We start from the raw sequence: 26,456 nt of genomic DNA, 5'->3' as shown, positions 1-26,456 counted from the left end.
CCTCAATTTGCCTTAAACATGAGGCCTTGATGAACTTTATACACAGAGTAAGTGGCACAAAATGCTATGCATTGTGTCCTCCTGCATTTCAGCCAAATTTCCTTTTAATCACTTTCCTTGTTTCTATAATAGTCTTCATTTCATTATAACTTCATACTTCTATCAGGAAAACAAAGTTAGTTTTAAGGGATTTATATTTGTATTAGTAAAGGTTAGAAATAAGATATCATTTTAAGTGTGTCTAATTTAATATTTTGGTGCCAGTAAAACCTATAGTTAGATTCATGCTGGACAAAGGTCTCGTATGTGTCAGGGTTGGTTAAGTTCCAGCTGTGTTTCTATTGGGGTTATGGCATGAAGAATAAATAAGCCAACAGTGGTTGCTCAGCAACTGAGGCCTTGTAAGGTAGAGAAGCTTTTAAGTCTTAGTTTTAGCTGGGCAGCACGGTGGTGCAGTGGGTCAGCCCTGCTGCCTCACGGCGCCGAGGTCCTAGGTTCAATCCCGGCTCTGGGTCACTGTCCGTGTGGAGTTTACACATTCTCCCCGTGTTTGCGTGGGTTTCGCCCCCACAACCCAAAAGATGTGCAGGCTAGGTGGATTGGCCAGGCTAAATTGCCGCTTTAATTGGAAAGAATTAATTGGGCTTTCTAAATGTTTTTTAAAAAGGTCTTAGTTTCGCTAATTTGATTGCAATTGGAAATAGGTAGTGAGAGACAAGGTTGTTCTCACAGCTCTGCTGGAAGCAGTTGGTTTAGGAGGTTTGAGAGGAAACATCTCTCTCAGCTTTTCCAGGAGAAAAGCCATCCCGTGCAGCAATAGCTAAGAAAACAAGCGCAGAGACCTAAAAAAGCAGCTAGCTAAGGAAACTAGAGAAACGAAGAGAGGTTTCCAAGAAGTCTGAGGTTAAAGATATTGGAAAAGATCGTTGTTCAGTGGAGACAAACAGAGGTGAGAAGAAAGCTAAGATGTTAGAAAGATATCTGAAATGATTTTCACGTTTGTGAGGTTTTATTATAGCTTGTGGAAAGTGAGTTGCGATAACTGTGGAAATCAGTTGCTGGATCTTGGAGTTGACGTAAGAGATGAAAGAAAACTAAAAGGGGGTGGTGTAAAATCCTGTACTGGATTTGTTGTTCAAAGTGGAGCGGAAACGTGGGTTAAAAGAGTCATTTGAAAAACATGGTGTGGATTTCAGAATGCAAATCGCTGAGGAAAAGCACAATTATGAGAGAAGGTTTTAGAGCATGTTTTTGGGAGTATAGTTTGGAAATTCTCATTAGGCAATTGTCAGGGGGATTCTGAGGACATATCCGCATTCACATGGGTTCAGAGTGGAGAGTGTATTTGCCCACAGTCATCTTGTGTGCTTAAAAGGGACTTGTGGTTATGAGACCATTGTAGCTTCAGATGTACATTGTAATCCGTGTTAATATTAAAATCTGTATGTATTTGTCAAGCTAAGGGGGAGTAAAGATTTAGATTTAGATTTATTGCCACATGTACCGAGGTACAGTGAAACATATTGTTCTGCAGATGTACAATCCAGGCAGATCGTTTCATTCATAAAAAACATAGGGCATGCGATAAATACCCAAGGAGTTATTGTGTTGTAATCCAATTTTCCCATTTTTAATACATTTTTTTGTCTTGCTGTTGAAACTAATTAGCGGTCTTGTAATTCTCTTCCTCCACGTTTTATTTTTTTAAAAAGTAGAAGTAACAGTCTTTTGAACCAGGGTTCAATTCTGGGATGTTCCTGTCCAGTTATAACATCAACTGGGATTATAACACTTTTGAGTCGTTTAGTTCACTATCAATTTTGGTTCAAAATTTACATTTTCTGTCAATTGTACAACAAGAAGGGGGCAGCACAGTGGCACAGTGGTTAGCACTGCTGCCTCACGGCGCCGAGGTCCCAGGTTCGATCCCGGCTCTGGGTCACTGTCGGCGTGGAGTTTGCACATTCTCCCTGTGTTTGTGTGAGTTTCGACTCCACAACCCAAAGATGTGCAGAGTAGGTGGATTGGCCACGTTAATTGGAAAAAATGAATTGGGTACTCAAAATTTATATTTAAAAAAATTGTACAACAAGAACGTTTTAAAGAACTTTGGCAAAGGAAACAAAAATGTCACATGTCACATCAGGTAGACATGTATCAATAGCAAGAGGGTCTACAAATACCTCCCAAAAAACAAAAGAACTTGGAATACCAAGACCCTCCCACAAGAATCCTACCATAACATTGGCTGCAATCTGCTCAGGGCCGAAATTTAAACTGGGACTTAATTTTGTGAAGAATTTTGTTTTCTTTAATTAATTTATGGAATGTGGGCATTGCTGGCAAAGGCAGCATTTATTGCCCATCTCTAATCCTAATTGCCCACGAGAAGGCTGGGCGAGCTAACTTCTTGAACCTGTGTTATCTGTGTGGGCACACCCACTGTGCTGTTAAGGGAAGTCATAGAAACTAGGAGCAGGAGTCGGCCATTTGGCCCTTCGAGCCTGCTCCATTATTGAATATGATCATGGCTAATCCTCGCTCTCAATCACATATTCTCCCCATTCGTTTAATGCCATTAAAATCTAAGTGATCTATCACTTTCTTGAATACGTGCAGTGACTTGGCTTTCACAGCCTTCTGTGGTAGAGAATTCCACAAGGTTCACCACCAGCTGAGTGAGGTCCTAAATGGTCTACCCCATATCCTGAGACTCTCCCTGGTACCCGATTCCCCAACCAGGGAAAACATCCTCCCTGTATCTCGTCTTCAAACCTCGTTCAGCAAGAGACCTTTAAAACAGAGCACTGAGCGGAATTATTTATTTTCTGTGAGTTTTCTGCTTGAATTCATTTGCAGTCAGGGTACTGATTTATTCTGGTGCATGGCCAGCTTCATGCAAGCCATTTAAACATCATTTCCATCTCTCCTGAGCGCAGATAAATTTTGCAGCATATGATGTTTTTTTAAACTAAGATAATCAAAGGCTGGAGGAGTGTTTTTATTCCTGCACAAGGTTTAACATTTTATTGGAATGTATGGAACGTCACAGAGGCACAACCACAGCTACAGGTGGTTAACACTCCCGGTGCAAAATTTGTAAAATCACTTCCCTATTCCCATGCTGAGTGAGTTAGCTGATCTTGGCAGCGATTCGACTGCCCTTAGTTGCTCCCAGGCTGGTGGGGGTGGATGGTGCTGGAAATCCTGCCCTGTGGCTGGGGAGTTGGGGGTCCTGTTTGTCATTGCTATCCAGTGACCTTTGTCGGAAAAGCGTGACCAGTTTTAGATGTGTTTGACAGGATACCTGAGGGGAACTGTGCATCTGTGAATCCCTGCCAATCCCTTCCACCACCAATTCTCCCCCACCTCGGCAACCCCTCCACTTCCAACCCCCCCACCCCCGCCCCCCCCACCCACCCCCCCCATGATGAAGCACAATGGAAAAAAGGGAGGCAAAAAACGAACAGCATGAAAAGGCAGAAGTATCATTTATCAAACAGTTTTAGATCTCATCCGAGAGACTCATCATTGGGTTTCATTTTCTTGCTCACAGCCAATTCAAATCATTATGTAGGATGATGCTCCTTACCTGTTTTTAGTCAACAGTTATCCAGCTTTTCAAAACTAAAAAGATATGAATGAGGGATTTGTTCGGTAACAGTGTCCTGATATACTGGCATTGGAGGCAGTCCAGAGAAAGTCCATGAGGTTGACCCCAGGTATGGAGGGTCTTTCTTATGAGGAGAAGTTGAGTAGGTTGGGCCTGTACGTATTGGAGTTCAGAAGAATGAAAGGTGACCTTATCGAGACATTATGGGCGTGGTCCTATGGCCACACTGCGCTAGAAAAGCAGCACACCGCGGCGCAGCGTGGCCGTTGAAAGCCAGGATACCACACTCCCAGGATTTACCTGGCTCGCAACGCCTCGCGAGATTCACCTTTTGGCAAATCTGCATATTAGAGCGAGGCAGTAAGCCTTCCTCTAATGTGTAGATTCCCGAGGTACCTGAGGCTTTGGGATTCAACCCCTTTGTCTCAGAGACCTCGGGCGAGTGCCATTTGGTACTGGTCCCCACAAATGGAGACCAGATGGAAGGGCATTTGTTGGGGTCTCCAAGGGGATTGGAGGCCCCCAACTGCATGCCCTTTGGGCGGGGTGGTGCCCTGGCACTGCTGGTGCCACTTGCGTACCTTGGCATTTTTTGCATGCATGAGATTGGGCCGGGGGTGCCCGACGTGGGTGTTGGGCGAGGGGGCCGTGTAAAAATATCGTCCCGATCTCTCGTTCTAATGGGGAGGTCCGGCTATCAGGCCTCCCTATTGTGAACAATGAGACTATGTGCAGCAGCCTCGGCCATGCGTTCTCTATTCAACGTGAGCCGTGTTGAATAGCCACATATTTCTCGGCACTGCAGGCGCCGGGAAACACTTGGCTAGGATCGCGCTCACAGGATTCTGAGAGGAATTTTCCTCTTGTGGGAGAGACTAGGACCAGAGAGCATTATCTCAGAGTAAGGAGTCGTCCATTTAAGACAGGGATGTGGATGGATGAATTTCTTCTCTCACAGAGGGCAGTGAATCTGTGGAATTCTTCACCGCCGAGAGCTTTGGAAGCGGAGTCGTTCGGAATGTTCAAGGCCGAGATAGACAGATTTTTAATCAGTAAGGGAATCGAGGGCTATGGGGATAAAGTGGGAAAGTGGAGTTGAGAATTATCACATCAAATCAGTCATGATCTCATTGAATGGCGAAGAAGACTCAATCGTCCAAACGGCCTACTTCTTCTTCTTCCACGTTTTGTAGTCTTATGGTTAAGGTCCTAGTATGGGGAGAAATGGCAAAAGCCCACCTTGAATGTTTCTTGAGGTCAAACAGCAGCTCACGGAATCCCTGTCGATTGCTGGCACATTCCCTGAACTAGCCTTGTTTTTTTCTATGTCCTTCACTTTACACGTTATTGCATCCAAATTTGTGCAGGATTGTTATTTTAGTGATTCACTTAATAAGTTTAGTGACAAAGCATTTTGAGTGTAATCAGACAGATTTTATTTGACTACATGTCCATGTGTATCTGACATGAAAATGCATTAAAGTGCAACACAGGTATTTTTATATTCAATATAATGAAATCGGGGGGGGGAAAAAAAAATCAATATTCCATAAAACACTTTTCAACAAAGTTCATTATCTTGGTTGAACTGGAGCATTTGAAATGCCAAAATAAAATTAAGCTACGTGAAAATTATATTGTCCCCACAGTTATTCCTGGCTGTGCTGAACACTTTCTGCAATAATAAGCAGGAAAAAAAACCTGGTTTGATGTAGAAGGATCAGCAGCAGATGGAGAATGGAGCACAGTGGATATTTAAGCGGAGATCTTGGTTTGCGGTTTAAGATTAAACCCTCCCCCTGTGAACTGAGGGTAGTTCGTCCTCTGAGGCTGGATTAAAGGCTGTTCGTCCTTCACCAAAGCTTTTTGTTTCTCACTGAGGGGAAAACAAAAGAAATTCAATTTATTTCAAAAGTACTGCAAATCATTTCTGTGTTTTTAAACGTATATGGTATTCTTTTTGAAGATCTACGTGGTCTCGGAGGAGGAGAAATTGCTTCTCTCAAATGGTTCTGCACCTTTGGAAATCTCGACCAAGGAAAGCTGTGGATGTTCATTCGTTGGGCATATTTCAAAGTCAGAGATCAACAGATATTTGGGTAACCAGGAAGTCAATTGGGATAGTGGAGGAGGTATAGCTGAGGTAGAAGATCAATCATGGATCTTATTGAATGGCTGAGTAGGCTCGAAGAGCTAAATGGTCTACTCCTGCTCCTATTTCTTATATTCCTCTGCTCGGACATAATTTAGAAGAATGAGAGGGGATCTAATTGAAAAGTATAAAATTCTGACGGGGCTGGGCCGACTGGATGCAGGGATGTTGTTCCACTGGCTGGAGGGTCCAGAACAAGGGGTCACTTTAGAATAGGCCATTTAGGATAGAGATGAGGAGAAATTTCTTCACTCAGAGAGTGGTGATCCTGGGGAATTCTCTGTTACATTAGGCTGTGAAGGCCAAGTCACTGAATTTATTTAAGAAGGTTAACAGATTTCTAGACTCTAAAGGCGTCAAGGGGTTTGGGGAGAGCACGGGAGTATGGCGTTGAGATGGAGGGTCAGCCTTGATCATGTTGAATGGTGGAGCAGGCCGAAGGGCTGAATGGCCTGCTCCGGCTCCTAATTTCTATATTTCCAAATACAATTCCTGACCTGGGATTTGTTGATGCTCTCCCTGGGGGCCTGAAATGGAAAGTGGCCAGTTCTTCATTTGGATGAGGATACAATTGCTTCAAAACATAGTATAACCAAACTTCCAAATATTTACATCTCTTTAGAAGCGTGGTGGAAAATTGGACTTGCTTCCACGTAGAATGGTTGAGGTAAATAGCATTGATACATTTAAGTGGGAGTTAAATAAGCACATGGGGGAGAAGGAAGTAGAAGGATTAGCTGATAGGGTTCAATGAAGATCTGTGTGAAGAGGCTCATGCAGAGCATAACATCACCATAGACCTGTTGGGCTCAATGACCTGCTTCTGTGTTGGAAAATCTTGATAATTCTCTCCACATATAAAAGATGCCAGTCACATTCAGGGTTTATTTTGCATTGGGGTGTCGCGGTGATCTGCGCAGAAATGCATGAGTTTACCTCGCATCACAAATATGGAGCAGACAATGTAAGAACCTGCAACGACTGCACAACGGAAGATTCAAGCAGATCCCCTCGCACATTCCCAAGTGAATGTAGAAATGTAGGGGCACGATTTAATGGAAATGAAACAGAGTCCCGTTTTGGGCACTTTTAGCCGGGTGTTTGCCAATGCTGGCAGCGCCGAGAACGACCCCGCTATTAAATGGAGCTCAGTTCGTCAGTGCAGGAAGTGATTGGGATGCCATTTTTTAAATGGCGCCCCGATCTCTGGACCCCCCAATGCCCCACTTACCTATTAGGGGGTCCTCAAACCACAGCACCCCACCTCATAAAGACAGGGCAGCCGCAATCCCCGGCACGGGCGAGGTGCCACCTGGGCACTGCCAGGTTGGCACCTTGGCTGTGCCCCTGTCAGCCTGGCAGTGCCATCTGGACACCCTGGCATTATCATGTGCCATTGTCAGGATGACAATACCAATGTGCCCAAATGGCATCGGCGGTGCCTGGGTACCACCCTGCCCAGAGCCCCACCACCCAGGGCCCACAATCACCTGGGAGACCCCCCCTTAAGTACTAGTACACATGATCCATATTTGTGGAAACCAGTGCCCGTTTGGGATCTCCAAGGCTTAGATCCCGCACCTTGGGTAACTCCGGCGCGAACATATTTAAGTGAGCTTGACTGCACACTTAAATATGCAAATCCGCATCCCGCACTTAATGGGCGGGATGCGGATCGCGAAGCCTAGCGAGATCTCACTCGACCTCGCGAGGCGTAATGAACTTCGTGAATCTCACGAGAAGCCTCTCATGTGATTTCCTGGCCTTGTCGCGTCCCGAGTCGGGCATGAAGAGGCCGATAGATCGTGCCCTCGGTTTCTTTGGGAAGGGACAGAGAGGCTTAGGAGCAGAAGCAACTGCCTCTTTGCATCCCTGTGGAGTTCCGCCTCACTGTCTCCTGAGGGAAAATAAGAATCCCTGGAGGAAAGCCTAGTAAAGCCAAACATTGATTTTTAAGCTCCCTTTACTTTCCTTTTTCACTGACCATCAAAATGCAAAAGTGAAAAAAGGATTGTTGAAAGAACCTTAAGAATAGCTCAAAAACCTGGAAATACCTCTTTAAGAATTTTCACTCAAACTCTGGGAAATGGTTTGAAAAATGCCCCCACTCCGGGTAAAGCAGTCAGAATCCAGGGTAGGAAAGCCCCACATGCCAATAGTTCAAGCCTCCCGCCAGGAGAATGCTGCCGAACATGGAGGCGTTTGCGGTGTTGGATCTTCAGCACATGGCATACTTGCTGAGTTCCCCCTTCCCCCCCCCCCCTCCCCACACACCCCCCCCCCCAAATTCTCCTCACCAGATGCCCTCAAACTGCACAAACCGTCGTAAGACTTCCCTTATTTTAGTCCAACATCAGTAAGCCGCAAATTTGCAATTCTTACCCCACTTCCTTAATGTTAAAAATAGCCAAGCTATCTGAGCTGATGAGAGCGAAAAGTTTGATTTAGAGAATGCTGTCCCGGTTATATTCATTCTCGATGGCATTCGGTGAGTTATAATGCAATAAAACACAAAGTGGCGACTCAACTTTAAAGGACTGAGATGTGTGAATTCACTGACCATCATGTCTTTTTCCTCCAAACAAATTAAACAATAGTCACTTCTTATTGATCTTTTTTTAAATTGCACTATAGCTTAAGCAAGTGCAAGATATTGATCACTTGACTAGTACAAGCTATTAGATTTTATCTTCAAATGGAAATTCAGGCTTATTCATCACACTCTATATATTACAGTATCTTTCAGCACTTCTAAGCCATTTCAATAAATCTGATGTGTTTAGAATCTTCCGTTTATTTAATAGTGTAACCTTTTGAAGGTTGCTGTAGTGTTTCTGTAATATGGGAAAATTAAGGAAAAACAACTTGGCCGGAATTTTCCGGTGGTTGATCCGCCAACGGCGCACCGCACCTCCGTACGGGATTCCCGGCGATGAGCGGTGCATTCAATGGGAAACTCCACAAAAGGTGGAAAGGGAAATGGAAAAAGGAATGGTTTAGTATTATACAGTTACCACGTTTACCTAAATTGGCCACGCCTGCAGCCAAAATGCAACTATTTTGTGGAAACCATCGGCGGGATTTTCCATTCCCGAGACTAAGTATTGACGACGGGGCAGGATTCGTGGAGTTCCACGACAGCAAAACTGATGCCATACCTGGACCGATTCAGTGACCATGGAGTGGCTAGCACCGGCGCCACGTGGAACACACTCAATTCCAATGAGAAATGGTGCGGGATTCGCCGGGTCTGTGATTGACACTCGGGAGGCTGACAAGCTGCAGCCGCAGATACACATTACACTCCCCATACACACTCATCCCAACCAACAAGATGTGTTGTGCTGGAACATGCCCATCCTGCTGATGGGTTGGCTGGGGCCAGATGGCACCTAGGGGGATGCCTTGGGGGTTACCCATATGACCTGTGGCCCTAAGTTCACAGTGGGCAGTCAGTGGCATGCACAGCTGCATGGCTGCCTTGCAGGCTGCGGCAATGGGGTTCCCTGCCCGTCCACTCCATTCCCAAAGCCGGGATTTTCCACACGCATTCGCACTGAGCAGTTTCGGCGACAGGAGTGGAAAATATGGTGAGAACTGCAAAGTCGCGATTACCTCTGTGTAAAAGCAGGAGGCGTTTGTCCCCTCCCCCATCAGTGACATATGATTATCAGGCCCAGACACCGGAATTACACCCCCCCCCCCATCAGAAAATCCATCCACAGCGGAATGATGGCAGGACGGCATGAATCATGACTGGTCTCCAAAGGTGTGTTCCTGGCGAGCAGACCATCCAGGGAGCTCAAGTGAGTGAATCGCTCAGGAGGGAGAGGGTTATGCCCGTGCCCTGCCCAGGCAGTGCCAGGAGGCAGTGCCGGGCAGTTGTCCAGAGGGTGCTGGTGAGGGAATGCCTGGCGTCAATACACTATGTCCATAGTCGTGCTAATGGAACCAACCTTACAGACATTGGTCCAGAAACCTCCATCACCATCCTTAGGTATATCCTGTCTCACCGGCAGTGCCTACCCAGCTGAGGTGGTGACACAGTGGTATACAGTTGGGAGGGAATTGCGCCTGGGAGTCCTCAACATCGACTTCGGATCCCATGGCATCAGGGCAAATATGGGCAAGGAAATTCCCTGCTGATTACCACATATCGTCCCGCACTCAGCTGCTGAATCAGTACTCCTCCACGTTGAACACCGCTTGGAGGAAGCACTGAGGGCAGGAAGGGCACAGAATGTTCTCTGAGTGTGGGACATCAATGTCCATCACCAAGAGTGGCTCAGTAAACCATTACTGACTGAGCTGGCAGGAATTACGATTCCAGACCAGACCCCAACAGTGGCTAAGATACTGCACCGAAACCCCAATATTTTAGTTTATTTGAAAGACAGTGTGGAAAGAATGGTTGGCTCCTGGAGTGCTTCGCTCCATAGGGCTGCCCACAATGGGAAATCCCATTGGCCGGCTGATGGGATGGAGAATCCCACCCATTATCTCTGCAGCTGCAAAACATTAACTCCCCAGAGACTTCCCCAGTCAAGCCACAATCCATTAACCTAGACTGAAAAACACATTTCATTGGCAATGTCATCTTACGGCTGATAAAAACACCTAGGCCCTGCAAAACAGAATTTGTAAAAAAAAAAAGAGCATTGCAGTCAAACACACTCTAACCCCAGGCTTTTAACCTTTAAATTGGCCAATACATAGAAACCAATATTCTTAAAGTCTTCCAGTCGTCACTGTGGGTGTATCTACACCTCAAGGACTGCAGTGATTCAAGATGGCAACTCACCATCTTCTGAATGGCAACTGGAGATGGGCAATAAATGCTAGCCAGCAATGCCCATATGCTGTAAATTAATTTTAAATATATATATCTGCTAGTATGGGACTGTGGCAAGTGGTGAGGGAACCAACAAGAGGGGAAAACATATTAGACCTCATCCTCACCAACCTGCCTGCTGCCGATACATCTGTCCATGATCTGTCTGTGCTCCAGAACTTCCTCAGGGTAGTGTCCTCGGCCCACCCATCTTCAGTGCTTCATCAGTGATCTACCTTCCATCATAAAGTCATAAGTGGGGATGTTCACTGATGATTGCACAATGTTCAGCATCATTCATGATGCTTCAGGTACTGAAGCAATCCATATCCAAATGCAGCTAGACTTAGACAATATCCAACTCTGGGCTAACAAGTGAAATATAATATTCATGGCACATAAGGGCCGGGCAATGACCATCTCCAACATAAGAGAACCTAACCATCTCCCCTTGACATTCAATGGCATTACCATTGCCAAATCCCCTGCTCTCAACATCAAAAGGAGTTACCATTCACCAGAAACCTGACTTGGCAGGGTCCTCCAGGGAGTGGTGTTCCCAGGTATCTGCTGCTCCTGATCCTAGACTTCCCAGTCAGCAGAATGAGTTTGCCTCCCTATCTGTTCCTCTTAATAGCTTGAAAACTGCATCTAAATCACATTTGATTGAATAAACTCTTCTCATAATCTAACCCTTGGAGTTCAGGTATAATGCTGGTATATCTATGCTGCACTCCTCTCCCCTCCCCACAACCCCCACCCAGCCAATATATTATTCAAGGTGTGATGCCCAGAATGGTTCACAGTATTTCAGGTTTGGTTTAAACAGCCTTCGTATAGCTACTTCCTCAGGTGAATGAAGAGGTGTGTTCCAGAAACATATATATAGACAAATTCAAAAATGCCAGACAATGCTTAGAATGCGAGCATTTGTAGGTAATTGAATCTTTACAGATCCAGAGATCTTTGAATTTGGCTGTATATATGTTTCTGGAACATACCTCTTCATTCACCTGAGGAAGGAGCAGTGCTCCGAAAGCTAGTGTTTGAAACGAACATGTTGGACTTTAACCTGGTGTTGTAAGACTTCTTACTGTGCTCACCCCAGTCCAACGCCGGCATCTCCACATCTTTGTATAGCTAAAGTACCACATCTACCCCTTAGTCCCCCAGATATAAAGGCCAGCATTCAATTAGTCTTTTATTTGAATTATTTCTGTACATGTTTGTGACATTTGAATGATCATGATAATGTGCATGAACACCCAAGTCTCTTTGGACCATAGATCTTTGAAACAGGAATAGGCCATCACCCTCTATAGCTGCATCCATTACCTCCAAGAGAGGACAGATTAACTCTCAGTTCTAAGATCTTTTTCTCAATGGAAGTATTGATGAAGCTGGTTAGATTTATGTGAATTCTATGGTTGAGCTGAAGTTTGAAGAAGCACTCTTGTGTGAAAATTTAGTGTGAACAAAGAGATGACTGCAGTCCACAGAGTGGAACACCATTGAAGTGGACAGGACGTCCAGGAAAAGCACAAGGACCATGAAATTCCTCTGGTCTCCTGGCAGAATCCCCAAAGAAAGCAAGTGAATGTCTGCTTTACATCACTTCCATGCTGACTCCACCGGGATTACAGCAAGAAACCTGATGAATCCCCAAAGAATCACATGGCCAAAACAAAGAAAAAAAGCAGAAACAGGGGGTTAAATTCCTAACAACAAATACATTAGAATAAAGGGAGGTTTAAATTTTGCACAGGAGAAATGAAACACAAAGGGCGCGACTCTCCGCTCCCCATGGCGGGTGGGAGAATCGCAGGAGGGCCCCCCGACAAATTTCACGTCCCCTTGGCGCCCCCCGCGATTCTACCCCCCCCACCCCACCCCGGAAGAATTGTTGCTCGCCGTTTTTCACGGCGAACGGCGATTCTCCGACCCGGATGGGCCGAGCGGCCTGCCGTTCGCAGCCGTTTCACGACGGCGGCAAACACACCTGGTCGCTGCCGTCATGAAACGGGAGTGAGAAGCCCGTTTGGGGCTTGTAGGTGGCCCAGCAAGGAAAGAGCACCACGACTGTGCTCGGGAGGGGACAGGCCCGTGATCGGTGCCCACCGATCATCGGGCCGGCGTCCAAATCGGACGCACTATTTCCCCTCCGCCGTCCCACAAGATCAAGCCACCACGTCTTGCAGGGCAGCTGAGGGGAAAAACGGCCACCGCGCATGTGCAGGTTCATGCCATCAGCATCATGCCGTCAGCCGCGCATGCGCGGGTTGGAGCCGGCCAACCTGCGCATGTGCGGCTGACGTCATTAGGCGCGCCGGCCGCGTCATTCTTGGCACGACGCCCCCGCGGCCGAGAGTTACGGAGCGCCGCTCCTAGCCCCGCCAGGAGGGGAGAATAGGGGGCGAGGAGCGGCCTCCGAGGCCGTCGTGAAACCCGGCCGATTTCACGACGGCCCTCCCGATTTTTCCCGGGAGCGGAGAATTCCGCCCAAAATATGGTGGAAATTCCGGTTACTAAGAACTCACTGTATAAAATTTTCACGGTAGCCCTTCCACCCCCTCATCCTAACTGGTGGTCCCCCAACCTGCTTCGACAACTCCACAAAATGTATTCTTCATTGCAGCCTTGTACTACCTATTTTGTTTGTCGTTGGTACCTTCGCTGCTCTATCCTCGTGTTATCACTTTCTCAAAGCTTTCCCTTCCCTGATCCTCTCCCCTTCATTTCTAAGGAGAAGTGGTATGGTGAAAACTTCCGTCCATTATTGTGCCCAAGTGGTCATTCACTTGGGTGCATGCCAGGGCTATATAAAAGCATGAGCCTATAGGACCACAGAGGACATCACAACCAAACACAATCCTTTTCTCAGCTGATAGTCGTTGTACACTTTCCAGCACAAGGTTTTTCTAAACTAGGCCAGATACTAATTTATATGCTCCAGCTGTTGCCAACTGAGATGTCGAGCGACCTAAGAACAGAACATAATTAAACTTGACTGACCTTTTGATCTTTATGGCTAATTACTTCACTTGGCAATGCCTCCAATCCATTAAACATCAGGCAGGTTGGATCCACTCAAAATATAATACAAAGTGGCATTTGTTTGAGTCATCTACTCAACCTCACAAGGCCCTTTTATTTCTATGTATATTGTTTCCGAACAAGACCCCGGGGATTCAGTCTAGTACTGTAAACTCGAAGTCGAATTGCTATGTGATCCCGAAGGTATGGTTCAGTGGACTACCCACTGTAATCAGGTTGTTTCAGAAAGGCTAGCTAAATCAGGTTTCATAAAAAATGATGCACTGCATTTACAAAGTGAGCAGAATAGGCAGCAAAGTGACACAGCATCTTGCAAAACCCCACGTCCTTCACACTTTCTCTTTGTTACTGACCTGAACCATGGTATTGCGAGATGCTGGGCTCCAAAGGTCAGGTACTTGTTCAAAGACAGACAGGGTGAATAGGGCACACAATCACCCTTCCGCACTCATGCATCTCTTAACTGACAGTCAGAGAGAGGGGTTAACAATTATTTGACAGCAAATCAAAGTACCCATCACTTTATAGGTCCGAGGCTCATGTGTGGTGTAGCGAGGAAGCTTGAAAGCAACAGGCGTATAAACAGTATTGAATCGGTTCTTCCTAGTTTCTTTTTTCCCCAGTACTGAGTGAATATAGCAAGGGCAATATTCAGCAATTAACCATCTCCAAGTCAGGGCAGTAATTCTGAAGTATTCCTAAATTGGAACATTTTGTTCTTTTTATGTTACTGTTTAAATGTTGTTCATTCACCAGTGGAGAACTATTCAGATCTGATCGTACTTGGCCCAATTAAATTAATGTGCCCATGACTAATTTGTAGCAATTCAAAGACATTAGTGAGAATTTTCCAATGAACAATTTTGTTCTTACACTTTAAAATGCAGAAGAATATTAATTTATCAAATAGACTGAGAAAGGTTTACGCGAGTTGTACAGGTTGGAGGTTCCCGTGTGTCTGTATTCCTGAATTGACTATCAGAGACACAAATGCACAATCACATGCAACTTTATTATTACTTTGTAATCTAACAATGTATGCTGTGCAGTGGTCTCATGGTTACTGCTTTAGCCTAGCATGTTTGGCTGAAAATTAAATGAAAATTACTGCTAATTATTTTTAAAATATGAGCGTCTGATATTGGGGACAAAGTGTATTTATTAAGTAATTGTTTTATGGTGATAGCTTTGCTGGCGAATTCAGTGGAACTTCTGTATAATTTCTGCAAAGATCATGCTTTATTGCATAAAAATTATGTATGGGAATTGATCCAATACACTGGCTATGCTGCCTATAAAGTGTAAAATTGCTTTGCACAGCTCTTATGTGTGTAATACGTTTCGCTGTACAATTAGCATACAAATGCCTTAGTGCCGCACACATTACTTTGATTCAATTGCAAGATTTTGGTGTTGGAGCTTCGTGCTTCTCCAATTTTGCACACAAGTTTGATCCAGTTGAGCATACCATGCCCTCTGCCAGGTGACCACAGCTCAGGTGTGATGCTCAAAAGGTGCCCATATTCCTCTTTCATTATCGGCATGCTTCTTGGTACAGTAATGCCCAAAGAGAGCTGTGCCCAATTTTAGTGGCTGGCTCATTTGCATCACTTGGTTTGAAGCGAGGTGCAGTCCTGTGCTCACCCCAACGTACCCCTCAACCACTAAAAAGCAATCAATAAATTTCATGGTTGCTTGTGGAAGCTTGCTGTGTGCAACCTGGCTGCCACGTTTCCTGCATTACAGCAGTGACTGCACTTCAAAGGTTCATCAATGGCTGTATAGAAGTTTGGGATGTCCAGAGGTCATGAAAGGTGCAGAATAATGGGCGGATTCTCTGTTGCCTGACGCTGATAGTGTAATCAGGCGGAGAATCCATTCCGACGGCCATGCTCTGCCCCCTCTGAAGTGGCATAATCACATTGCACGCCGCACACTGTTGCAAGCGCGTTGGCGCGTCATCGGCAGGCCCTCCTGCGATGCTTTGCCCCTGTTGGGCCAAGTTACCTACAGTGCGGTTGACATGTGATCTGAGCGGTTCGGGAGCCAACTGTGGCGTCTACGGACTGGGATCTTTGCTTCTGGCCTGGGGGGGCTTCCGCGAGGGGGCACTGGTGGGGGGTGGCCTGTGCGGTTGCAGATGACGGGTCAGGTCCACGTACAGCCGGAGCCATTTTGTACGGTGCGACCGCTGCAGGTTGTCGCTATGCGCATGCGCAGCCAGGGACCCGGCCATTCTCCGGCCGTTTTTGGCATGGGAGCCAGGAGTTTCACCCAGCCTCGCTGCTAGCTCCTCACCAGACCCGGATTCGGTGAGGGTTCGGCACCAATTTTGGCGTCATAAAACGCCCGCAGATTCTTAGTTTCAGCCGGCACTTTGCCGCTTAAACGGAGAACCCAGCCCAAAGTCTTTCTGTGTGATGATCAGGGGAACCGAAGCATTAATCAGGAGCAGAGAGGAATATTGAGGCTTTGGTCAGCTGTTGATTGTGGAAACGATCACAATGTGTGCAAGACCCCTCATCAAATCATGTCCACATAGCTTTCAAAGAGAAATCATTGGATAGCGATCAGGAACAGCACCTCGGAATGAAGTCAGATTTAGCATCCTCTATTACTGCTTCAGCGGGATCAGTTGACACACAAACAGGCATAAAGTCCTAGAATCTTGAGCAGTTTCAGCATGCAAGGAAGATATCTGAAATTAATAAAGGATATCAAAGAATCTGTTCCTTTTTATGTTTACTGATTTATAAACATCTCGCATTGATGTGATTTTTGCACTGATGTGACTTTGTTTCAATTTGTCATCATTGTCTCAAATCTAGCTCTTCATAACCAAAAAAGCTTTGATTTTACATTGTCCAATAAATACATTTAAAATAAAGACTTGCACCTTTTACAATCACGGGTCTCTCGAAGCACACTTCACAGCCAATGAACTACTTTTGAAGGGTAGGCACTGCTGTAATGTAGGGAATGCTGCAACTAATTTGTGCACAGCAAGCTCACACACAGCAATGTGATCATTAATTCCCCACAATTTGGCACAGGCTAGCTATCACACTCAGAGAGGTGAATGTAAAATGCCACAAGGTGCAGTAAAGGCTCCCTTCAAAGTCTAAGGATGCTACATGTTGTTGGGGCAAAGAGAGATTATTACTCTGCATCACACCTTGCTCCACCTAATCTAGGAATGAACCAAGAAGTGTTTTGCAGACACTCCAAATATCAGTAAGATGTTCCATTTCTCAACATTAAAATGAACATTAAAGAGCACAAAGTAAATCGAACAACAGAAAAGGTAAATAAATTGTAGCTTAGGTTAGATTTAGCAATATATACCATTGATACAAAACAATCATGCAATTGGATCACTGATTATGCCTTTGTGGACACAAATGGACCTTGACAATACCAACCAGAGGGGAAAACCTAGTTGACCTCACCTTTATCAATCTACCTGTCGCAGATGCACCTGACCAAGATCGCACTGGTAGGATCGATCATCGCACAGTCCTTGTGGAGACAAAGTCCCACCTTCACACTGAGAATAACCTCTATTGTGTCGCATGTCACTACAACTGAGGTAAATGGATGAATACAGAACAGGTCTGGCTGATCAACACTGGGCATCCATGAGGCACCATGGGCCATCAGCAGCAGCAGCAAAATTGTACACAACCACAGTCCATTATCTCATGGTCCGGCATATCCCCCTCTCCACCATTACCCCCAAGCCAGGGATAAAATTGGGTTCAATGAGGAGCACAGAACAGCATGCCTGGAGCAGCATGAGGCATATCTAAAAATGAGGTGTCAATTTGGCGATGCTGACCCACAGCTGAAGCACTAGCATGAACCCAGCAATGTGGAAAATTGGCCAGCATCCCACAAAAAGCAGGACAAATCCAATCCAGTCAATTACTGCCCCATCAGCCTACTTTCAATCATCAGCAAAGTAATGGAAAATGTCATTGACAGTGCTATCAAGCAGCACTTACTGAGCAATAACCTGCTCACTGATGTTCATTTTGGATTCTGCTAGGGCTACTTGGCTCCAGGCCTTATTACAGCCTTCGTTCAAACATGGGCAAAAGAGCTTAATTGCATAGATGGGCTGGGAGTGACTGCCCTTAATCAAGGTAACATTTGACTGAGTGTTTAAGGAGCCCAAGTAAAATTTAAGTCAATGGGAATCAGGGGAAAACTCTCCACTGGTTGTATTCACACCTAGTAAAAAGGAAGATGAGTGTGTTTGTTGGAGGTCAATCATCTCAGCCCCAGCATCACTGCAGGAGTTCCTCATGTTGGCGTTCCTAGTCCAACCATCTTCAGCTGCTTCATTAATGACCTTCCTTCCATCATAAGGTCAAAAGTGCGGATCTTTGCAGCTGATTGCACAATGTTCAGTACAATTCGAGACTCCTCAGGTACTGAAGCAGTGTGTGCCACTTGCAGCAGGATCTGGACAACATTCTGGCTTGGACTGATAAGTGGGAAGTTACATTTATACTACACAAATGCCAAGTGATGACCATCTCCAGCAAGAGAAAATCTGCCCATTGTTCTGAAACTTAACTAGACCAGCTATATGAACACTGTGGCTACAAAAGCAGGTAACGACTCATAGAATTTACAGTGCAGAAAGAGGCCACTCGGTCCATCAAGTCTGCACCGGTCCTTGGAAAGAGCACCCTACATCCACCTACGCCCAAGCATCCACCCTATTCCCGTAACACAGTAACCCCACTTAACATTTTGTGGACACTAAGGGCAATTTAGCATGGCCAATCCACCTAACTTGCACATCTTTGGACTGTGGGAGGAAACCGGAGCACCCAGAGGAAATCCACACCGACACGGGGAGAATGTGCAGACTCCGTACAAACAGTGACCCAAGCCCGGAATCGAACCTGGGACCCTGGAGCTGTGAAGCAGCTGTGCTGACGACTATGCTACCGTACTCCCCAAAGCCTCTCCACAATCTACAAGTCTAAAAGTGTGATGGAATACTCTCCAATTGGCTTGATGAGTGAAGCTTCAATAATACTCATGAAGCTCATTGCCATCCAGGCCAAAGCAGTCCTGCTTGATCGGCACTCCATTCAGCACCTTGACATTCATTCCCACAGTGGCAGCAATGTATATTATCTTCAAGATGCGTTGCAGTAACTCAACGAGCCTCCTTCAACAATTTTGAAACCTGCGGCTGAAACCACCTGGAATAAGGGCAGCAGAGGCTTGAGAGCAACATCCCCAGCTGGTTTACTTCCAGGCCAGGCACTAGACTTGGAACTGTATCTCCAGTTCCTTCACTGTCGCCAAAATCCTTGAACTCCCTTTCTAACAGCACTGTGGGTGTACCTACATAACATCTACTGGGCTGTTTAAGGTGGCAGCTCGCCACCCAAGGGAAATTAGATATGAACAATAAATGCTGGCCTTGCCACCAATGCTCATACAACACTGAAGAATAAAAATAAAATTACAGTGTTGGGTAATAACACGTAGACAGTGGTCGGTCTCTGCAGCAACCGGGGGTGGAGGGGGGAGGGTTGCGGTGGTGGGTTTGTTATGTTATTTTCTTCTTTCTTGTATTGCTATTTGTTCTTATTTATTTTGGGTGGAGAGTTATTTTCTTGTTTTGGTGTGGAAACACGCCTTCTTTGTTTTAAATTGCGGGGAGAAAATTTGTTATTGTTATTGTTATTAAAAAACTTGAATAAAAATTATTTTTAAAAAAAAATAACATGTAGACATTTAATTGTTCCATTTAACATTCCTTCTCCCTCCTCAATTTTAATCAATAAAAGCCTCTTAAAATAGTGGAGAAAGGAATTGCATTTGTGAATTAAGTCTTTGGTCCAATACCCTCAAATTGCAACTTCAAAATTGCAAGCTTATGCTGCTGTTGATGCAGATCAGGAGATCCATGGCACGTGGCCCACAATATTTTGTTGGTGATTCACCTGTGTTGTGTGTTGAAATAGGGCACTGCCAGATTAATATTTTTGATGTCTGGTTTCGGGCCCGTTTAGCGGGGTGTTTCCCTACGCTGCAGCGCCAAGAAAGACCCCACTATTCAACGGCACTTTGCCGATTGTTTCGGCCTCGGCAAAGAACTCTCCATCGAGGCTCTATTGTAGAGTACTCGTGCCATTTTAAAGGCAGCCCCAATCTTTCACTCCCCCTCAGCTATCCCACTATAATCTCTGTACTCCCCCACTTCGCCCAACATACCTCTTCTGGGGTCCTCAAGCCCCGCCTCTCCATCTCTTATGGGCAAGGCGCCCCAGGGCCCGAACCCATGACATACCTCCTGCTTTTCCTGGGTTTTGGATAAAGTTTGTATTTTTCCAGGTTTAGGACCTTCAGAGGTTCAATAGAGGAGTCAGGGTCCCTTGTGCCCCTTGCAGATATGGGCCAGAGCTCTGCCTCAGAAATGGTATTTGATATTTGATTTTCTGCAGTCACAAGGGCATTAGTCCCTCTTTAGAGATAAGGTCCTGCTGGTTTTCTGAAGGCTAGAAATTCCTCTGGTAGGAGTCATAGCTAGTCAAGCATGTTGGCGTAGATATATATTTTGCTTCCTGTCGGCGGGGCAGGATATATAGATGCAGTAATGACAGTGTGTAGGGGGTTGGATAAAGCTCAGTTGGCTAGATGGGTAGTTTGTGCTTCAGAATAACACCAACAGCTTGGGTTTCTTTCTCGTTCTGGCTGCAGTAGACCTCGGACCTGCCTCCTGACCCTGCCCTGAGGGTAAAAGGCAATGACAAACTACCACTTCCAAACAATTCCAACCAATTGGCTCAGGATGGAGCATCAACAAACAAAAAGCTGCCTCAGGAAGAGCAGACATGAATGAGTGTGGTATTTACAGTACTGGACTGGGATGGAGAACTCAATCAGGTAGTCTCCAACCAGTCCTTTGGCATAAGGTCAGCAGAAACTCATTCTAACTATTTATAGCATTTCTCTGATGGTTGTGTGGCATGCCACCGTGAGAGGTGTACGGATTTAAACTCCACAATGGCAACTTGTGGAATGAAATTCAATTCGGGGAGGTGGTGGCACAGTGGTATTGTCACTGGATGAGTAAACCAGAGATGCAGAGTAATGCTCTGGGGGCCCAGGTTCAAATCCCGCCACTGCAGGCCGTGAAATTTAAATTCAATAAAAAACCTAGAATTAAAAGGCTAATGGTGACCACAAACCATTGTCAATTGTTGTAAATACACATCTGGTTCATCATTGTCCTTTAGGGAAGGAAATCTGGTCCTTACCTGGCAGGAACTCTGACATCTTTACCCAGTCTGGCCTACATGCAACTCCAGGCTGACTCTTAACTGCCCGCTCAAGGGGCAATTAGGGTTGGGCAATAAATGCTGGCCCAGCCTGCGATGCCCATGAACGAATAAAAAAAAAAAATCTGATTATTTCTTCTTGCTGATGCAGAGTGGGGTGAGGGCGGAGGGGGTGGTTGTAAGGGAAAGTGCCCATAAAAGCTGCCAAGTTGTCACACAAAAAATGCAACTGTTCACCTGAGGGGACAGGAAACTGCCACCCCCGACTCATGCCTCCAGTCCCACACTAGGTGGCTGTCTCTGAACGTCCGCTGAAATGGCTGTGCCAGCCACTCAGTTGTAAATTCAATCACACCCACCACCTCGTTCTCTGCACAGCCTCGTCAGCATCACCCACATCCTGAAAAAAAATAATAAAAATTAATGCTTCAAATGATTTTCCAATTATCTTTGAAGCATTAAATTTCCACCTGTGTTATCAATGTTGCTTAATTCGAATTACATAATTGTTCAAATTCCGAGCACAGGAAATGAACTTGAATCATCATCAGCAGATGGTCTAATGTGTGCCATTCCCTGATAGTCAACTGTAATTTGTCACTTAATAAACCCCCGGTAATAGCACCACGATAGGTCACTTCTACGATAGGGGCTGGTTTAGCTCACTGGGCTAAATCGCTGGCTTTGAAAGCAGACCAAGGCAGGCCAGCAGCACGGTTCAATTCCCGTACCAGCCTCCCCGAACAGGCGCCGGAATGTGGCTGTGGCTTTTCACAGTGGCTTCATTGAAGCCGACTCGTGACAATAAAGCGATTTTCATTTTTTCATTTCTTCCCTGAGGTTGCAGCCACACTTCAGTTGCCTGTGACAAAGAGAAAAAAGCTGGAAGTATACAGCAGGTTCCTGTCAAAACCTGTGGAGACAAATCAGTTAACTTTTCGGTTGTGAAACCCTTCAATTGCCAAAAGGTCTCCGTCTGAAATGTTAACCTTTGTTGAAACAGATGTTTGCAGACCAGCTATGCCAACATTTTCTCTTTGTAACAGTTTGCCAGTATTTGCATTTTTCCCCTTTTTAGCACAACTGCGTGAATTATGTGGCCTATATAACAAGAGCCGCGATGAGATAGGAACAGAAAAAATGCAAAATCCTAGCCTAGTCTATGGAAAAATGATACAGGAGTGGAGAAACTAAACTCAGAGGCTGTGCGAGGATGGTACAGAGCAAGTTGCTGACCCGTTTCCATTGACTTCAATGGATAGGAAAATCGGCACATCATAAGATGGATTCGCCAATTCAATGCAAACCAGTTCCCGTGACCGGTGGAGACATATTTCACCCCCACAGTGTCTAATTTAACGTTAGTGTTACTTTCAGCTGTTAAAAGATTTGTAAAGTTCCAGCCTCAGTGGGTAACCGGTCGAACTGCCAGGAAAACCAAGCAGATCTATCCTCACCAGAAATGGGTTTCAACAAAGGCTCTATACACTAACAAGGTATGCCACCTCGTCTCCTCCAGAATGCATCAGGACTACCTTACATCCTTCAGTGACACCATTCCCAAGAAAATTAGGGTTGTAATTAGAAGCAAAAGTCAATATTCAGACCACAGGCCTGCAGGGTGCCCAGGAAAAAGTTCTTTCTGAAACCGATGTTGATTTTGGAACAGCGTTTGAGGAAAAGATGGAGAGGTCAGAGTGGGAATGGCAGAGGTTATTAAAGTGTTAAATTATAGCTACTGTAACCTCACACACCTACCAGTGATAAAAGCCTCACGTCCACCTCTCGCTACCTCCACATCCAACAAGTTATTCAGCCACGGCAGGAACATCACAGCACCACACAATCAGTGACATTCTGCCCTCTCGTAGGATAAGGTGGCACACAATAGACGGGAGCAAGAGCAGGGGACAAGAACATCAGCACCTCCTGAGTCCTATGGAGGAGGTAGCTCTGAGCGTCACAGGCCAACAGCCATAGAGCCTGCGGCATCAGGCATGACCTAGAACATCGGGGGTGACAGTTTGTTACTGCCTTAAGGCCCTTCTCAACTCCCATCTCACTCTCGTCCTGTTACCTGGCATGATGCACTAGCTGCCGATGGTGTCCATGCACCTCTTGCTTCCTACCCGCCTCTCCCAACACTCCCTCACCCCAGCCTTCCTTTTCTTGATTTCCTGCTTTCAGACACCCAAGACTCCATCACCTGCCCAGCCACAGCACCTCCATCTCTGAGCATGGGAATATTTGTGGAGCCTCTTCTTCCAGTAAGTTATTCAATTGTCCACCACCATTCACGACTGGATGTGGCAGGACTGCAGAACTTAGATCTGTTCCATTGATTATGGAATTGCTTAGTTCTGCATATCACTTGCTGCTTATGCTGTTTGGCACACAAGTTGACCTGTGCTGTAGTTTCACCAGGTTGACACCTCATTTTAGGTATGCTCGATGTTGCTCCTGCCACGTCCTCCTGCAATCTTCATTGAACCAACCCTGGCTTGGTGCTAATGTAGAGTGGAGTATGTGTCAGGTCATGAGATTTCAGATTGTGGTTGAGTACAATTCTGCTGTTACTGATGGCTCCTTGCTTCATACATCCATCAACTGAATAAATAAAAGTTCAAAATCCAGTCTCACAATGCCAAAATGCACATTTTCAATCAGCACTTATGCCATTTCTCACTTCAGTTAATTTTAACAGAGAAAGAGATTGTGTAATTTTGATCTCAGAGTAGTCATCAACACCACTTTTAAATTAATATATATGTGAAATAATTGCTGTGTTGATATTGTTAAACGGCGAAGACAAGATGTATAATTCTATCATTGAGGTAGCACTTTAATTTAGAGGATTGCAATAATACATGCACCATTAGTTAATAACATTGGTGTAAAGCTGTTAATGTAGGAGTTTACTACAATATTGCCACCATCAGTTAATAATAGCGTTGATGTTCCACTGCTAATGAAGCCTTGTTACATATACATACATATGCAACATTCTACCCTTCTGGACCATTACAGTCCTGCATAAATTCATGTGAAGTAATGTTTGGATGTTTAAAAATGAAAGATACATGGCACTGCTTTACTGATTGTACACTTCAACTTTTCTATTTCTAATTTAATGCAGCATTGATTCCAACATAAGAAATTAAACCACAATCTCCATGGCAACAGCGATGAAAAGAAACCCTACTGTGATGGTGTGGTGAATGTAACTCTGTAATTCACACTGTGATATATATATGAGACCGTACGATTGTAAGCGCAGTTGCGTTGCCCGACCACTAGGGGGAGTAGCTTTGGGAATGCTTAGGAGTCTGTACAGGGCTCCACCCTTGGCTCCGCCCACGGCTCCTCTCCCTGGACTGCTGTATAAATATCAATGCCCAGAGCCAGCCGACCAGTTCATCGAGAGTTCAACATGTAACAGGCTGGCTCTGTAGTAAGTAGATTAAAACCACTGTTCATATCTCAAAGCACGTGTCTAGTGAATTGATGGTCTCATCAGATGGCGAAATCATAGTCTAGCTGACAAACCATAGTCGAGCTAACAATGTTTTTTTTTAAAATATAGACCCCTGAACTTTCACAGGGATACTCCCATGGGAATGCATCGATAGACCAGCAGAGGCTAAGGAAAATACATGAATTGTATCAGGAGAATGTGTAACAAGCACTGGCCTACAGTTCTGCAGAAATGCCTAATCCTAGGCCAGAATTCATTGAGGAGATGATGCGAAAATAGAAGGCAGTCAATTCGACCATTGTGTCACACATACCTGTGGTTAGCATAGAATGGCTCTGGCACAGGCTTCAGAATATGTTACAATAACAAGAACTTGTAGTTAATTTTGCACCTTGCATGTAATAAAACGTCCCAAGACACTTTACAGGAGCATAACTGTTATGTATCAGTTTAGTGTCACATGAAGTAGTGACGACAGCAGTGTTTGCACTGGCTTTGGGCAGTCACGTCCTTTGATTGTATAAGCAACACCTCTTAATAAACCTCCCATTGTGTTTGACAAGAATCCAGAGTGTGGGAACCTCCATGCTTTTTCTATTTGCGGCAACAAGGATATATCAGAAGAGAAAACTGCCGACGAGGATTTGGGCCAAAGCAAACTGGCAATGAGGACTGAAGCAGGAAAATTGCTGAAAAGGAATCGGTCAGCCAACAGTGAGACTTTATTGGGAGCAACAAAAGATTCTCAGTACCACCACACATATAAACACTGCCGCCAAACCAGAAAGATAAAATAAAATTCTACTACAACTGACTAAGAAGACTGACAGTCGGGGAAGATATCCTTGCGGTGAAGTGAATGGGGTCTGGGCTACAGGAACCAGCAGGCCTGTGGCAAAGCTAAACGGAGAATGGAGATTTTGACTCTGCACGGGCCAAAAGGCACAACATAGTCAGGCAAAATGGAAAAAAAATCCTAGTTGCTTGTAAAGATGGTGGTTTGTGCCATACTTTCTGTTAAAAAAAAATCGGAGAGCCTATAATTCGGGATCTGAAAATGGTAGGAAAAACGGGCACTCATTAGATGAGGATTATGAGACATGGAATTCATATGAGGGAAGATTTTAATTATTTCTCATAGCAAATCAGCCACTGGAGGACCCAACGGTCACAACATTTCTCAGCTCTGGGGTGTAAAATATTTCAGCTGCTTCAGAATTGTCCAGGTATTTCCAAGTTCGCCATTTTCGCGTAAAACTTTTCCTCCCTTTCCTTTGGTGCCACCCTTCATAGACCCTTCATAGGGTCAACTCCACGTTTTCATGTGCTCGGCTGTGTCTGATTCAGGTTAAGATATTACACCGGACAAACTCGACTCGGGCAAGGAAGAGCAAGTTCTTCCCAATTGTTGATGTAGAGGATTGGTGTGATCGTTGTTCTCTTGGGCCGGCTAACCATATGGATATGTTCTGGTCCTGTCCCAAACTTATACACTTCTGGCCTTCATTCTTCAGTACCATGTCAGGGATACTCCATGTATATTTGGATCCGTGTCCATTTGTGGCCATATTTGGGATCTTGGATTTTCCGATGATTCAGTCTGGGGTAGAGATCAATGTCCTCGTCTCTGCCTTGTTGATAGTTCTTAGACAGTTATTGCTTGGTTGGAGGTCTTCCACTCTGCCCAGTGCCTCTGCTTGGCTGAGTGACTTAATCTCATGTCTGCATTTAGAGAAAGTCAAGTTTACCATCAGGGGGTTGGTGGAGAATTTCTATCTAAGATGGCAACCATTTATTTTCTTTTTTTAAGGTGTTAGTCACCGTCAGTTGTTAGGGGGTTTAGATTAGTTTCAGTATCTCAGTCAATTAGGCGTAGTGTTTTTTTTCTTTTCTTTTTTGATTGTAATGTTTTTCTTTTTTTTTTCTTTTTCTCCTTTTGCTTGTTCTAGTTTGTTTGGGCTATTATGAAATATTGATAATCAACATTTTTTTTTATACCTCTCATCATGTTTTACAAGAAT

The 26,456-nt window shown here is 45.1% G+C and overlaps 1 protein-coding gene across 2 annotated transcripts in view; it reads right to left on the bottom strand.

Annotated features, from left to right (window-relative positions):
* Positions 1-5,168: 5,168 nt before the first annotated feature.
* cfap58 (cilia and flagella associated protein 58) overlaps positions 5,169-26,456 on the bottom strand; it is a 257,337-nt gene continuing 236,049 nt past the window's right edge. For both annotated transcript variants that reach the window (XM_038773430.1, XM_038773431.1), the window contains one exon: positions 5,169-5,489. In XM_038773430.1, coding sequence (XP_038629358.1) covers positions 5,369-5,489 — 121 coding nt within the window. In that variant the 3' untranslated portion in view covers positions 5,169-5,368. The remainder of the gene's footprint in view (positions 5,490-26,456) is intronic.

The sequence above is a fragment of the Scyliorhinus canicula genome, chromosome 16 (assembly GCF_902713615.1).
Source record: "Scyliorhinus canicula chromosome 16, sScyCan1.1, whole genome shotgun sequence".
Taxonomy (NCBI): domain Eukaryota; kingdom Metazoa; phylum Chordata; class Chondrichthyes; order Carcharhiniformes; family Scyliorhinidae; genus Scyliorhinus; species Scyliorhinus canicula.
The sequence above is the reverse complement of the archived record's forward strand: the minus strand, read 5'-3'. Positions and strand labels throughout refer to the sequence as shown.